Here is a 16706-nt window from a genome sequence, read left to right as displayed (position 1 = left end):
CCGATGCCATCAAAATCAGGGCCCTTCCGAGGTCAGCACCCAAAGCACAGGTGTTGTTGCGAAGATAAGGGGTGCTAAGCATGAGGTCGGAGATCCATTTGCAGGATCGTCGCTAACACAGAGGTTGGTGGCCGGAGGGTAGATTTGCTATGATCTGGGTTCATCTGATCAAAGTATAGATCGGCTACGATCTGGGTTCATCTGAGCTTTTGAGTTGGTCATCAAGATTTTACTAGCAACATCGAGAATGAGTCCCAAGACTCACAGCCGGGGTGGGGTGCCCTCACAACAGGCCTGATTGATTGACAAATTTTAAACTCCTGATGAGTAGTGCCACCAATGTTGAATACTGGATCGCTACCAATGTTGAATACAGGACCGCTTCTTGCTTTGCAGCCGCCAGTTGTCCAATAGTGAGGATGGAAGGTATTGGAAATAGCGTGCAACCACCAAGTTTATGAGAAGAAACTGCTATCGTCTCTCCCCATACATGGAGGGTTCAAATCTCCACTTGGTAATACCCTTTCGAAATTGCAAGTCCCGAAAATGGTGAAACTTTTTAGATGGCTCTACTACAACAATAAGATCTTAATGGCCCAAAACCTGACCCAAAAAGAAAAAAAGTTTGGAGACCCCCATAATGCCACTTATGCTTTACCTACTATTGCGGCCAATCCCTTATTACATCTGTCGCCGGTGAAGAGCACCTGCAAAACAACATCCACACTAATTGGAATTGTGTTCGATGGAGACCCTCCAATTCTTAAGTTAATGGGGAGTGATGAACAATAGATAAAAATTTTGAATGTAGCAAAGTCTCAGCTCAGAAGTACCTTACTCATGCTGTTCATTTACCTCCCTTTTATAGGTGATTCAGATGTAACTGTCGAGCATGTGGTCCCTCTTTTTATGGCACTAAAGGATAATTTCTCCAATTATCGGACTATAATCATGAATTTAATGGGTTATTTATGCCCGCTAATGATCGTGACACGTAGTTGATAACCGTTTATAACGGTTAGATACGTGGGTTCCGTACATTCCAGCATTATGTGATCGTGGGAAGATAAGCCGACTATATGTCGGTAGCTGTGAGGATCCGAATGAGCATCGGTCGGTAACTCTGATATGCTGATGGTCATCGATCGAATATTAACCGAGTTGTTGTGGTTGTCCGTTGATAGCTGAGAATAGCCCATTGTCGATCGATCAACTGATTGTTAGTCAGCTTATTGTGTCTATGAGACCGATTTAAAGTCAGAATCGGGGGTCGATTAAATTGTTCCAATAATTAGGAAGCGAGATACAAGCACCTATGGTAAAAATCAGAGCTCAACATTCAACAAAATCTGCGAGGCAATCTTTCTATCGAAAAGATATTTCTCCCTGACCTCCGTTGGCAGAGCCCAGCTCTTCGCATCCTGTGGTCACTATGGATACGCAAATCGCTGCCTTAATGTAGCAAATGAAAATATTAACGGAGATGGTCTACAACCTCCAACAACAACAAATATAACAGCAACACCTATAATAAGATTATGGATCATCTTCTGCTGACAGCCCGCATACTTGAACACTGTATGGGCCATTCTTTCCCAAAAACAAGACCATATCATTCGGAGCGAACGGAGATCGAGCCTTCCAAATTTGAAGCACAATGCAGCGCTTGACTCCCTTTTACCCATCACCTTCTGGAGCATTTGGAAAGAGCCCAACAGCAGGATTTTCATATTGAAAGCACATTTAGCTCTCGAAACTGCTAAAACCAAAAGATAAGCACATGTGCTTGCTTATCTTTTTGTTTTTGCGTAGGCTTTTTTATTAAATATTTCAACATTGTGCTCTGGTGTGAAAGTATCTCGAATCACCCACCCATTTCTGTCCCATTACAAGGCCCATGCATAGCTGGCCACATGCCACAAATATAGACAAAGTTCCATGCCAATCAAATCCTCGTGGGAATCACATTTTCTCCCTTACATCCCAAAAAAAAAAAAAGAAGCATTAACTTAGGAAAGAGAAGTTAGCACCTGTTTTAGCGTGATGGTGGTTAAAGTTTGTTGAGAGGTTCAAATGCAAGGTGGTAGGCTTATCATGGTAGTGTCTGTACCCATCGAATACTATCATTGATCATCACAGCGTCTATTATTTGACCAGTAATTTGCTTAATTTATATCACACCAGAATGTTTAAGTTAATTTTCTTTTCAGAACTAAGGCAAATGAAAATTAAACTAGACATTGGAGCGAGTAGTTGGCATTTTGTAACGATTGCCTGCATCCTGCTATTTTGGTGACAAATTTATTTTTTTCCTAAATTATTAAAAAAAAAAAAAAAAAGGGCAGCCCATCGTCATGTATCATACAGGAATTTGTCTTTAACACCACAATCTCATCGTGCATGGCATCCGTCTTTCAATTGCACTGCAGCATGAAGTTTTGGCACCATGGTTGGGTCCCGCAGTATATAAATCATTTTCTTTCTTTGGACCCTAAATGGTGGCGAAGAACTATGCTAGGGCGCAAGTCTTGCTCTAAAATATTGTAAATCTCGCCAGAGATTTCCATCTTCGCCGCCATTCCCTTTGTTTCTTCTCTTCCTCCTCCTTGACCACCTATCAATTCTATGAACTATTCTGAAAGCGTATTATTAGGCTCTGAATTCCGATCCGCCATTGCCTTCCAGCCATCCACTGCCACCGTTCTACGTCGCAGCACCATCCCTTGGAGCCATCCGCCGCCAAGCGCCTTCTTTGGTGGTTGGAAGAGGAACAGGGGATTAAGGTTGGAGAAGATCCCTGGTGCCACCCTTCTTGGAATCACATCATCTTCCAGGTTTGATTTGAGCCGTTCTTTGTTCTTTGAATCAGTTTTATTTTCAGTTACATACTGAATAGATAAATATCGTTTCTTTGTTTCTTCAGATTTATTTTCATGTACTGAAACTTAGGTAGAGTGATCCAAGCTACAAGCTGCCAAGTTGGTAATTAAAATTAATTTTTATATCTATTTAATTAATGTGGTGGAACAAAATTAGTAAATCTAGCAAAGCTTAACAAAAAATAAATGTACAGATAAAATTATAATTATATGAAGTAAATACATATGATACCAATGTGGAAGATATTTCTGTGGTATTTGAAACTCGTTCCACTTGAATTCCCAGTCCTCCCAAACACTCTGGAACTTTTGTGTTTCATTACTTGGCTTCTGAGTTAGATTGCTAAAATGAGAGTTGACAACCTGACCAAGCATCTAAAACATCAGCTTCAGACCAGTCAATCACAAAATGGTGATTCAAAGCACAGTTAAATGATATAAATCTTAAATTGTAGGTTTATCACTTCTCAAATTTTATTAATTGTTCGAGGGTTTACAAGCTCTCTCTCTCTCTCTCTCTCTCTCTGAGGAAGAGGGTTTACAAGTTGAATCTCGAATCCTCCAGTTTCACTAAGCTTTCAGAGTTGGCTTGTCATGATTCTTTCAACTGAATACATCAATGGTGCCTAATGGCAGTAGGGGTACATAATCAGTGGATCTTTGGGCCCGAGTAAGGAGGGGAAGAAAGGACTTGTCAGTAAATATGGAAAGTATATTTATGGGTTGAAACAACTACATAAGTATTCTACAAGACTTATCTATCCGATCCAAAGACTTCTTGTTTCCTGAGATACAAAGACTAATCCCTGTTTGCCAAGTTTGTCCTAAAAGAAATTCTTGTTTTTTTTATTTGTCATTGACATTGATCTTACAGGAGATCATTACTCTTATTAGATGATCTAAAGTGTATTTGACAGCAAAATCATGGAATGTTTACAATGGTTTATCTTCTTTTTTTAAAAAAAAATTATTCAGGTTACAAATCCTGGAAATTCTTATTTCCAATATATAGTTGGTAAAGGTCAGAAGTACCCTACTCAGATATATCTTCTTCTTGTGACATTATTAAGCAGTTTCTTCACATTTTATAAAAATAACTTTTGATAGATATGCCTTTTCTTGGTCTTCATTATGCCTTCTAAAAATCATGTAGATCTTTCAAAACAGTGTGTATTGATGTGACTAAAATGTTAATTAGTATATACATTCCATATCATTCATGAATCATGCTTTTTTGTTTAGATGTATATAAGATATTCAACAAATAGAATTGCTATATCAAGATTAGCATGGGCATTCAGGCACTGCTTTTTTCTGTCTAGGTTTCTACATGGCATCTTGAGCAGATATATCCATTTTGCTTGTTGTCTTAAAAAGAAGACTTATGACAATGATAAATTTTGGAAAACTATTGTTGCGACTCTTTCTGAGGGAAATGTCTGACATTTAGCCCTTCATGTTCCATGAACAAAAACTTGGGAGCTTTTGTGGTTACATAAAAGTAATTCAACTGTGTTTTCTCTTGTCATAATGTTATTCTTTCATAAGCACATAATTAGCAACAAGCAAATGAAGATTGCTGGTGATGGCGTAGTTAGATGAGTTGCCCTCCTTGAGTTACTAACACCACCGGGTTTTGGACTGTGTGAAAGAGATATCAAATTGGAAAGGTTTCAGATCACAAGTTCATTGATGCCTGTTTTTTACTAGATAACCTGCTTGGCAGCAAGTAGTATGGTAAGAAAGTAACAGGCATAAATGCATCAAAGGAATAAGCCAAAGGTATATTCTTGCAGGTCCCTTGCTTGTGTCACCATCTCCGAACATCTATTTTGGAGTAACTTCAGTATTATACCAGAGAGATATTCCTACGCAAAGCTCCTCTGTTCGTCTTTTAATAAGTTGATCCGATGGATATTCTATTTGTTGAGCCTTCCCCTTAAAAATCATCATCCATTTTTGAATCAAATCCGAGTACAACAAGAAGAAGCCTATCAGCTTATTTAATAGGTTTCAAGTTTCTGCAGACCTTCATGGGACCAAAAATTGCCAATGCACATAGCTTTAGAACTTAAAAATAAATTTTGGTGGATAATAAATTGTCCTGTTTTTAACTTACAGGGAGCATAGACATGAATGTCATACATGTAAAATACTATTGTAGATGTTGAATAATACAGAAAATTGATAGGAAAAAACTTCATAGGTACTGTGGAACTTTTCTGTCACTCCACAATTAAGCATCCTCTACATGACAAGCCATAAGGCAATGGAACATCATCCTCTTTAACTTTTTTTGCTGGAAAATTTCTGCATTACTCTTGCATTGCTCTATATATAGATGCCTACAGAAAAATATTGAAAAAACTGCATGTTGAAAAAATTGCATATTGCTCACAAGTCATTAATTTTCAATCACCTTTTAGCATCATGTATTGTACTTGTCATCAGTGTGATATCATTGCTCCCCTGCGTGAACTGAGACACATGCCAACAACTGAGCATTCTCTGTGGTACTTTTTTTTTCTAAAACAATTTTTTAAGAAAGAAAAAGACTAAAAGCTATTATAGTAGTCATCGTCGTCATCATCATAATCACAACAACAACATCAATACAAGACTCCCCTGCATCTAAATATTGAGTGACCAGGTTTCATATGTTGATAGATAACTGATACCTATTCTTCTTTGGCCAGACAGCAGGCAATGGGAAGCAACGGGCAGCCAATACCAGACCGGTATGTGCTCCTTTATTAGCAAATTTCTATTCAAATCTGCATAAAAATCTTTACTTGCCTCATGTCTTTGCACAGGCTTGCAGTGGTAACTGGAGCCAACAAAGGGATTGGCCTGGAGACTGCTCGGCAGCTTGCAAGCCATGGTGTAACTGTCATCCTAACAGCAAGAGATGAGAAGAAGGGGACAGATGCTGTTGAATCCCTCCACCATGTTGGCTTCTCCAGTGTGGTTTTCCATCAACTTGATGTTCGAGATCCTGCTAGTGTTGCATCCTTAGCTGATTTCATCCAAAATCAATTCGGAAAGCTCGATATCTTGGTAAAAAAAAAAACAAAAAACAAAGACTTAGAACACTTCTGCTACCCTAATTTCTCTTGATCACTTGTTAGAGTCATGCTGTGGATACAGGTAAATAATGCAGGAGCCTCAGGAGTCTTGGTTGATGTGGAAGGCCTGGAAGCTCTTAATATTGATCCTGAATCTTGGGTAAATCCTTTGGCATCAAACCGTTTGTTGTAGGTCTAAATGAAGTATCATGTTGAGTTCAGCTGTGATACAATCACAAAAATATTTATTAAAATGACTAACATTTAGAAGTTAATAAATTATCTGTTGTAAAAATGATGTTGAGAATCTCAAAGCTTCAGGTCCACTCTGGACTCTGATGAGTGTAATCCTTTGAAAAACCTCCAGAATGAGAATTGCTAGTAACTTGCATAAATTTAGTTCATATAACCATCAGAGTCCAGACATCTGTTCGCTCAATTATACGACTTATACAAGTCATTCTCTCTCGTATCTCGATAAAAAGTCATTTGACAAGATAAAAGTAAATGAGAAAAACTATCAAATGATATTAAAAATGATTTGATAAGACCAATAACACACTCTTCCTTGCAATGCAGCTTTCTGGTAAGGCAACCAACATAGTTCAAGGAGTGATCCGTCAGGGCTACGAAGATGCCATAACATGCCTAGACACCAATTACTATGGCGTCAAAAGAGTGACAGAAGCACTACTGCCTCTCCTGATGCGCTCGGCCTCAGGTGCAAGGATTGTCAATGTTTCCTCTCTGAGATCAGAGCTCAAGGTAAAATTTCTATACCTTAAGATTTAAAAGTGACACAAGCAATTTATTTAACATGCAAGTTTGGCTTTGTCGTTTGGATTGCTATCAGAGGATGCCCAGTGAAAGTATCAGAAATGAACTGAATGACATCGATAACTTGAATGAAGAGATGATAGAAAAGTTGCTGGATAGATTCCTGGAGGACCTCAAGAATGGAAGGCTTGAAGCTGGTGGATGGCCAATGATGTTACCTTCATATAGTGTATCAAAAACTGTGCTCAATGCCTACACAAGGGTTCTTGCAAAGAGGTATGCAGATATGTGCATCAATTGTGTGCACCCGGGCTATGTCAAGACGGACATAAATTGGAATACTGGGGTCCTCCCTACTGAAGACGGGGCTAAAGGTCCAGTAATGCTTGCTTTGTTGCCCAGTGGTGGACCTTCAGGGTGCTATTTTGATCAGACCACCATGGCAGAGTTTTGAATAGGCTTATGGGTTTATGAAAGGGTGCTTGGGCTAGAGTTTTGAGTTTCATGTGTTGTTGAGGGAGAAATTGATTGTATGGGAGGATCCAAGAGAAGAGGTGGCAGATTGAGGAAGATTGAAAGAAAGAGTTTGAACTGATCTCATGTACTGATATTTCTCAAGATCTATATGATTTCAGCCAAATCTAGTAATTCATTCCTTTCAAGCGTCCTGAGCAGACCTTTCGTAAAGGTGCCTCTTGTGTCGTGCAGAGTTCCTGATTCGTGTCACAATTCTTTTTTTGTGAAAAAATAACTCAAATAATATATGTAATGACATGATTCATCTGAGCCCTGTTTCATCAATAATTCACGATTTTTATTTTTTTTTTTTTGGCAGAACATTGTGGCTGTGTTGCATACATTGTAGCCTAGTCTCAATGTATAATCTACCCTTCATGTAGGATCACAGATTTGCACTTTGTATAAAAGATGAAATTTTGAACAAAAAGCTATGGTGGGTCAAAACATTACAGCTTAACTGAGAATGTTGATTATAGTCAAGGTGCTCTCAATAAGAACCAATTCAGCATTTGTTAATTTTACTTCTGTACCGTACTTAAAACAAGGCACGAGTTTAGCGTTCTTGGAACTTCGATGCAGACAGGAGCAGCCTGCTGTTTATTTCATTTCATTTTGTTTGTGGTAATGGGGAAGCTTTTTTTTTTGGTCTTCAGATCTACTGGAGTAGACAAAGAACACAACAGACACCTTTGGAGTGATTTCGCTATGAAAATTTCAACTCAAAAATAGAATTTTTTTATTAACTGACAGACAGGCTTCTGTTGAAAATACAAGTTATCACCTGTTCTTGATTGAATTTATCAACTTCCTTTCTGGTGACAAATATTTGAAATGAACTTGATTGAATTCTAAACAATGCAAGTTGGATTACTTGAATCTCAAGTTGGTAATCAACAAAAAAAAAAAAAATGATATACGGTTATAGAGATTGGCACAATTGACTTGATCGACAATATGTCATTAAAATTTTAGACCATGAACATGACACCTGTCGGCCCTCAATAATTTAGACAACCCAGGAGAACAATATCTGCGCCATGACGATATTGTCACGTTGTCCAGATTCCATCTTAAAAAATTCAACTATCGATTTAAAATTACATGTGAATTTGGTCATGACAGACATCAGTGGTAAGAAATTATATTCCATGTGCATTGAGAAACACCATCTGTATTCAATCAATGAGGGAGAGAACTACACAACCGCTGATTGATGAATAATCTACAGAAGCCCATGCCAGGAAGAGCATTCTGATTTACAGACAAAACTACTGCAAAATTCGAATATCTAAATGAAAGACCGGAATAACTTATCTTTGATCAACCCTGTCATAGAACTTATTCCATTAGTGACGAACAAGGAATCATAGCCTTAGAATGCCCATAAATATCAAATGGCCACCAAATGCTGAATCCAAATGTTGGAAATCAACTGATAAAATTGCAAAAATGATGGTTTCCTTCTTTCCATAAAACCTTCAACATAATAAACTTGCCAGGCAGAACTTGAAGAGCTGTTCAGAATTGGCGGCCCAGGCAGACCATGAAAAGAAGGCCCAGCCAACAAAACCAGCGTCCAGAGAACCATTAATTCTGGTGAAGAGATGTTACAAGAAGCTTTACTCTCCTACAGTCATACCAAACCCGAATTTGTAGTCTTTCTTCCGATGATCAATCTGCAACATGCCCATCAGATGGATAAGAGATTAAGTGCAAACAAATGCCAGAGGATTTACTAGAACCAGGATTGGGCTCAATGCCAAAGTTTGTTTACGAGTATTTCAACGTGGACAAAGATATCTATTTAGTTCATCCTTTTCACTTGACCGTGTGAAGAATGTTTTTAAAAATAAATTATTAAACCGGATAAGTACAATGGAGATAATAAAATTGTTGTAGGAAGGCATCAGGTAACAATGCCATGCTTACCTCTGCAGAAAGAATAAAATTGATGCCCATATTAAGTCGCTCCTCGAGATAAGCAGCTACACAACCAGCAGAATCAATTTTCCCCCTTAAACGACACTGTAACAAAATTTCATGTGGATAAATGGAAAAGAAAACATTAAATCATTAACATTTAGGAGTTTAATAATTTTAGCCATTTTATCATTTACCCTCGAATTTACTAACGAGATATCTCCTATGTATCTAAATCATGTCATCTTGATGCAGTATCAAATGGGCATGACTTGCATGTTGCAAGTATCTTTAATATGTTTGCTACAAGTTGCCAGAGCATTAGTTAGGTGACAATGTATTAACACGAGATATATTTTGCATATCTTATTTGCACAAAGTTCTATCATAAATTTGGAATTTTTACCTACACTTTAACCGCAAGTCCCAGTCAACATGACATGCAAATAAAAACAACTAATGCCAAGATAAGGCATTTAACTAAGTCATTTATAATCGCTTCAGATCCTTTTCCATGAAAAAGAAAAAATCTAAATTTGTGACTTGAGAAGAATTTGTAAAGTGGTGGTCATCATTCATTCCAGCAACGAACTCCCTTGGCAAGCATTGGACATTTAAAAGGAAAACATATATCTGTTAAAGAGGACCATCCAGTAATCTCTCCCTCCCAACTTCCCCTTAACCAAACTAATAATTAAGCAAAAAATAAATGTTTGGTGGGAGTCCAAGATGAAAATATTAGTAGCAGCTGATATTAGAAAGTCGGAGAATTGCTTATACAAAAGAACGGATGGAGGTCGTATTTTGATTTCCATATACTTGGTTTGTCCAAGTCAGTGATTAGGCAATAAAGAAAGCATCTGGATGGTGCGAAAAATTTCATGAAACTTAGGAATAAAGATCAAGAACAATAATCTTCCATATGATAATTGAAGTCAAGCTTAAGAAAGGGATGCTTATCTATAGACAAATCTTGGAGCCTAAATTGGAAATTGAAATAACCATAACTGTGGAAAATAATATGCGCCTTATCTCACGTCTGAAGGTCTTCAATAAGGCAGCATAAAATGAAAAATTAATGTTTTAAGTGTATTCAGCTGAAGGATCGATAGAACAAAAGTGTCAGATAGGAGGGAAAAATGTCCAAGTTGAAGTAATAAAGAATGCAATTTATCTTGCACATGGTAGGCAAGCTGTTAAAACATAGGAAAAAAGATCTAATGTTGAATTAAGACAGGTCCCAACCAACTCAACTTGAAACAAGTACAAGAGAACTGACACCAAAAGAAAAAATTACCACAAAAACATAATAAAGGCTTTAACATGTCTGGGGGAGATCTGAACAGATGATTAAGATATTGAAAAATCAAAATAAAGCAAAAGGTACCCAAAAGGAAATTAGTTCGGCAGTTACAGGTTTCAAAAGGAAAGAGCAATGAGACTCCAGAAAGGAGAAGGGCTTAAGAAATGGAGGTCACATGGCCTTTCAATGACATAGTTAGAAATGCTGAATCAGGCACATTCAGTAGAAAAGGAAACATCATTGATTTGTGAAATTTTATGAACAAATTTTAAATCAACCAACAATTCTTTGCCTTAGGAAATCAAAATTCTCATAGCCTAGTTTGTCCCTTGCTATGAATGCATGAGTGCCTTAACAAGGGCAACAAGGATATCTCATGCCAAATAAGGTCATCTTATAGAGCCCACAATGCACTTATCCTTTGATATAGAATGAAAACCAAATGTCGGAAAGATCAATTCACTAAGATGGAATATGTTTTTAATCCCACTCATTGAATACACATGAAATAGATGAGCGTAGGATGTGTGCGCAGAGCAACAAAATTAAGATGCCAAAGCTTGCCAGAAGTATAAAAATTAACGGATGAATAAAAACTGAATAAACATACTAGAGACAGAATATATGCAAGAAAGAGATAGCATTGTCTCAAATTTTTTAGATTAAAATAGTTACAAAATTTGCATTAAGGCAACAACAATAATTTATGAATCATAAGGATGGTAATCTGCTGGTTGGATTGGGTTCGAGTATGGTTGAAATCATTTACAAGGCTAATAGGGCCTGACCCAACATGCTAGTCGGTCAGAAATTCTCAATTCAAACATGACCTGCAGCTGGCCTGCTGACCTGTTTACTTGGTCCAAGCCCATCTAATTTTGGGTTTCATATTATGCAAGTAGGGTTTTGTTTTCATAGTTTTGGACTAAATCACATGGCATAACAGAGCCGATAAAATAACAACATAAATCACAAATATCTAAACAAATATTACATTCCAATTCAAGTTTTAAGACAAGACAGAATGATCATTGACCCAATAGCTCGCGCTCACCACATAAATCCACCGCTAAAAGATTATATCCATATACACATACAGACACGCACACACGTACGTACGTACGTACGTACATACATGTATGCATGTGTATATACATATATGTATTTCTATATACATATATATGTATCTATATATACATATATATGTATATACACATGCATACATATATGTGTACACACACACACACACTCATATATATATATATATATATATATATGTATATATATGTATATATATAGATATGTGTGTGTGCGTATATATGTATATATATATATATATGTATATATGTATGTATGTATGTATGTATATATATATGTATGTATGTGTATATATATATATATGTATGTGTGTGTATATATATATATATATATATATATATGTATGTATGTATGTATTATATATGTAAATATATATGTATATATATATACACATGCACACATATATACATATATATACATGTGTGTATATATATACATATATATGTGCATGTGTGTGTGTGTGTGTAAGCGTGCATGCATATATTACAAAATAATATAATATGCACCCACTAACTCGGATGGTTGAGGGGCCCTGGCCCAATTAGGTCAGGATTGGCTAACCCATACCCAATCAGAAAAACCCAACAGATGTTTTAGGAATTGGATAAATGGGTTGGGTCAAAAATTGGCACCCCCATTCAGGTAAGAAAATAAGTAGAGAGAATTAGATAAAAATAGGGCTGCAAGGACAAGTGACTAGGGATGGCAGTCGGGCGGATTTTTCTAGGTACCCTACCCATCCCAAACCATAATAGGACCCGTTTAGTATACCCTACAGAGTTTGGGACAAGTTTGGGATAGGTTTGGGATTTGCCCCTTAGGGGGCTGCTACCTGAACCCGATTATATATATTTTATAAATTTTTACAAAATATATATGTAATAGATGGATGAAAGGATTTGAACTCCAAATCCCTGAATAGCCCAACCATTATCTTAACCAATAAAATATAATTCGGCTCTATTTACAAATTGATTGATAATATATTTATACCATTTAAACTCATATATAAATACCAACACAAAACCCAAAACCCTAGCCATCATTTAAGCTTCCCTATTCGACCACCGCTCCAAACCTCCCACCCAATTGAGACTCCTAAGGATGGAAAACAACAAAGGAAAAATCGATGGAAAACATAGGAAAAAATCAACAAAATAAAGGAAACACAGAAAAATTAACAAGACATTTTCCCACATAGACTGATCATTTTTCTCTTTTCACTTCTTTTCCTTTTCATTTCATTCTCTTTTTTGGAGATCTATGGGGAAGGAGAGCACCTGAGGGAGATTGGAGGGGTTTCCTAGGTTCCAGTTGGGGTTTTTTTCTCAAGCATATGGGATTTTGTGTGAGTTGTGGCAGCATGAGTTGGTCCCTTGAGGTTTTGAGAGCTTAATCTTAGAAGCATGATATTTTGTATGATTGAAAGGATTCTTCTTTGGCTACAAAATTTCCAATCTATGGGGTTCTATTCTCATGATAATATGAATATGAACGAGCGTTAACCGGACAGGTTCGGGTACCCGACGAGTATCCCAATTTTAAAGGGGATGGGTTTAGGATTTCTGTTTAATTTCGTAATGGGGTCTGCGACAGGTTCGGGTGGCAAGATTTTAAATGGATTCAGATTTAGGTAGGGCAAACTTTGCAGGTACCCTACCCATTGCCATCCCTACTAGTGACTCAACCCTATCCAAACTGACCCTATTAGACTCAACTCAATCTGTTTTCGGAGATTTGTGAATAGGATCGGGGGTCAAAACTTGGGCTTGGTTTGGAAATCGTTTAGGTATAGATTTTCTATCTTACGAGCTGATGAGAACTACGCCAACCCAGACAATATCCTGTCTAATTTGGGTCAACCGAAAAAAACAAAAGACCCACCCAATCTGGATCCGATTCAGCCCAAACTGAACAACAGAATTATAGAAAACCCCTTCTTTTTCACCCTAATTGATTGTTCAATTTTTCAAATAAACCTTACTTAAACCAATCATCCTTTGTTTATCTAAACAGCCCTATCTCCTATCACCTACTTTCATTTAATTAAAATTAAACACTTATTGTTTGTTTTGGTGGATTCTTATATATAATATTCTCAAACACGTTAACACTTATTTTTTGAAAAAAATATAACCCGTAAACTTGCACCTTAAGAATGCTACTTTCTTGGATCAAATAAAGAAGCTTTTTGAATGGAAGTTCATATTTAAGTTGGCTATTTATTTTTGTTTAAAAATTTTTCATGATTTTTAGCAATAATAAGAGATAGATGTTTGACCAAAACTATAGACTGACCCATCTCATTCTAGACCTAAACCCCGAACACTTTTGGTTGGGTCCAGGACATACTTGACACCAAACCGACCTGAATGACCCGTTGGATCAAAAATCTTTTCCGTGAGCTCAACCCTACATGATCGACCAATGGGTTTGAATTTGGGTCCAAAATCAAGACCCAAACATGAAACAAGATAGTGTCTAGATGAAGCATGCCCTGGTCCAACCCAACCCATTTGTAGCTGTAGATAAAAAGGATACCAGGAGCATGGAAATGAAAGGAGCTCTAAACATCTGAAAAAGGAGAGTAATCCTCAACTAACTTAATATAAAGTATGGACTAATTGCAGTTTCAAAGTAAAAAGAATAATAATAATAATAATAATAATAATAATAATAATAATAATAATAATAAAAGTCATTTCTTATCAGATCCAGCCAAAAATCAAGAAGCAAAATATTGAAAAATGAGATCAGGAACTTGTTGAAAAATCTAAGCAATTCCTGACCTATGCAAGGATATTACCTCATTGGAGCATTTTGACAAGCTAAATTAAGGGAAGCCCTTCTTCATACATGATAAAAGTTTCACATTTTTAATAACTAGTATTTTTCTTCCCATAGTGATGATAAAAAATTTTATTATCAAAAATATGTTGCATTAACAACAAACCTAAAAATGTCAATTTGTGTCATAACACCCCTCCTGTCAACAGTGTGATGCTTAAAATACAATGGAGAAGGATTTTAGCAGTAACGGGCATATTTGTTACATAGAGCTGCTTGTAAAAAGTATATATACAATCAGCCATCCATTATCACTACAACATATAGGATATAAGAAATGCTGCAAGAAAGAAAGCCTATGTCAAAACAGGAAAAGGGGGAACAAATTTGAAACCTCTTGTAGCAATAAAGATATGGCTGTTTACTGCCATAGGTCAGGAAAAAGAGAAATCTACTTCAAAGCATATAACTGTTTGGCAGCTAAGAAAAATCTACTTCAAGAGTGGGGTGTAAAATAACATGAAAAAGGCCAATTGGCAGGTAAGAAGCGCAACTTCTCATTTATAAGTTCAAGCGCTAATGGCCAAGAACACAGATATTAAGGAACCGTATTCCGCTAGATGTAGGGCTTAGAATAAAACAGAGGAGGTCAATTGGCAGGAGAGACCTCACTTCTCATTTATATAGTCAAGCTCTTCAACCAAGAAGATTGAACATAGAAAGAAAAACCAAGATTTTATTCCCGAAGACCTTACTTTTATAGTTTCTCTTATCCTATTCATTCTTTTAAACTTTTAAGGAATAAGAATGAGAATGCATTAAGCTTAAGCCTCAAAGCTTTTCAAGCACTGCAACAAGAATATGGTTTGATCTATTTTTCACCTTTCTAAACATTGTGCATCAACAGTAATTATGCAGATAGTTTGTTTACTACGTATAAGTTATCCACCTCATGCAACCCCTAGAAAGAAGCAGCCATATCACTTTCCTTGGTGAGAGAATTAATTTCTTCCATCATGTCTCTTATGATGAAAGCAAAATTCCATTGCTTGTGCAACCCATCTGATATGTTTTACCTAATTCCCTTCCATCATGAAAGCATTCAGATAAAATTTTGTCCTAGGACATAGCATACATTTCATTGATGCTGAAGTTACAGCTAGTCTATAGTGCTCCACAGAGAAATACTTTTCTAAACAGAGAGCTGTTAGTAGCTTAAAAACCTCAAAAGGGAAAAGGTCTTAGTGGAAGCCAGAAATTCTTGGGATCTCTCAGTTCATTCTTGTGAATCTTTGATGCCCTTCAAGGACTCAGCATGTCTTCCAGATTCATATTGGAAATCAATAGCACATTTGGAGTATCTGTATATATGCTACTCTAAATCCAGATCTTCTTAAGAAGATATGGAAGAAAAAGCATTTTAAGTTCCAGTAAACATAATGATTTTACAGGCAAAATCTGCTAATCCACACTTTTTATAGAATATAGAGTAAAGATAAATAGTGGCTCGTTTCAGCCAGAAATGACACAAATAATTAATAGGTAAACATTATCAAATAGAAATGGAACCATTAAATAAATCATTTGGATTTGGATGTATGTTAACATCCCATATTTCAGATAGAACAGGAGACATTTTCTACAAGGCAGGATACTGGAGTATTACAGCAATGGATATCTCCAAGAACTGGACAAGATCAGCACAAAACCCAGCTTAAGGAATGAAATGATGCATATCTAATTGTAACAAAATGACAAAGGGCAGAAGAAATTTATTTATGTTGATAGGGAGACTGCAGATTTCAGATAGAACCACGGTTCATTGTGCCAGTACCGGAGCTTAGACTGGTCGGCCGGCAACACGATTGGTATGCCCCGTGCCACTCCATACCAGGCCTGAACTGACATAGCAAAGAGGGTGGAGGGAGAATGGAAGAGAGGAAGAGAGAGAGGGGGGGAAGGGAAGTAGAGGAAAAGAGAGAGAGGGCCGCCGGAGGGCAACCGAGGCCGCCGCACCATTACCGAGCTCGGTGGAAAGCCGGAGGGGCTCCACCATCCTCTCGATCAAAATAGAGGCTTTGGCAATCATTATCGAATTCAACAGATCGCGAAAAAAATGAAATAATGAAGTCGGCAATGCTTCACCCGATAAAAGGAAAATAAAAAAAAATGAAATAGGGGTCGAAGCCCCTGTTTCAATCTGGAGGGTGGAGCCCCTCTAGCTTCCGACCACTATTTTGATCGGAAGGACGGCAAAAGCCATTCTGGAGGCCTTCTCTCCCTCTCCTTCCCTCCCCCTCTCTTTCCCTTTCTTTTCCTCTCTTTCCTTCTCCCTCCCCCCCTCTTTTGCCGGTTTCT

The 16706-nt window shown here is 37.1% G+C and overlaps 2 protein-coding genes across 4 annotated transcripts in view; one reads left to right on the top strand and one right to left on the bottom strand.

Annotated features, from left to right (window-relative positions):
- The first annotated feature begins 2485 nt into the window (after positions 1–2485).
- Positions 2486–7315, top strand: LOC105061362 ((+)-neomenthol dehydrogenase). Of its 2 annotated transcripts, none has more exons than XM_010945380.4 (6): positions 2486–2834; positions 5576–5617; positions 5693–5936; positions 6027–6104; positions 6524–6709; positions 6798–7315. In XM_010945380.4, the coding sequence occupies exons 1-6, from the start codon at positions 2626–2628 to the stop codon at positions 7173–7175; spliced, it is 1137 nt and encodes a 378-aa protein (XP_010943682.1). In that variant the 5' UTR covers positions 2486–2625; the 3' UTR covers positions 7176–7315. The 2 variants fall into 2 exon arrangements, with proteins under 2 accessions (XP_010943682.1, XP_019701627.1); XM_019846068.3 differs by having other exon boundaries at positions 2703–2834; positions 5580–5617.
- A 1054-nt stretch (positions 7316–8369) lies between these two features.
- The window catches only part of LOC105061360 (mitochondrial import receptor subunit TOM40-1), a 29411-nt gene continuing 21074 nt past the window's right edge, over positions 8370–16706 (bottom strand). Inside the window, exons 10-11 of one of the 2 annotated variants that reach the window (XM_010945377.2) lie at positions 9170–9265; positions 8370–8916 (exon numbers count right to left, since the gene is read on the bottom strand). In XM_010945377.2, coding sequence (XP_010943679.1) covers positions 8860–8916; positions 9170–9265 — 153 coding nt within the window. In that variant the 3' untranslated portion in view covers positions 8370–8859. The remainder of the gene's footprint in view (positions 8917–9169; positions 9266–16706) is intronic. The other variant, XM_010945378.3, reaches the window with a different exon arrangement.

The sequence above is a fragment of the Elaeis guineensis genome, chromosome 1, assembly GCF_000442705.2.
Source record: "Elaeis guineensis isolate ETL-2024a chromosome 1, EG11, whole genome shotgun sequence".
Lineage (NCBI taxonomy): Eukaryota > Viridiplantae > Streptophyta > Magnoliopsida > Arecales > Arecaceae > Elaeis > Elaeis guineensis.
The sequence above is the reverse complement of the archived record's forward strand: the minus strand, read 5'-3'. Positions and strand labels throughout refer to the sequence as shown.

Bases quoted from the DNA above. Each gene is read 5' to 3' on its own strand.
- LOC105061362 (XM_010945380.4), top strand. From the start codon at position 2,626: ATGAACTATTCTGAAAGCGTATTATTAGGCTCTGAATTCCGATCCGCC. The intron at 5,618-5,692 runs GTATGTGCTCCT...GTCTTTGCACAG, and splicing joins GGGCAGCCAATACCAGACCG to GCTTGCAGTGGTAACTGGAG. The intron at 6,105-6,523 runs GTAAATCCTTTG...CTTGCAATGCAG, and splicing joins ATATTGATCCTGAATCTTGG to CTTTCTGGTAAGGCAACCAA.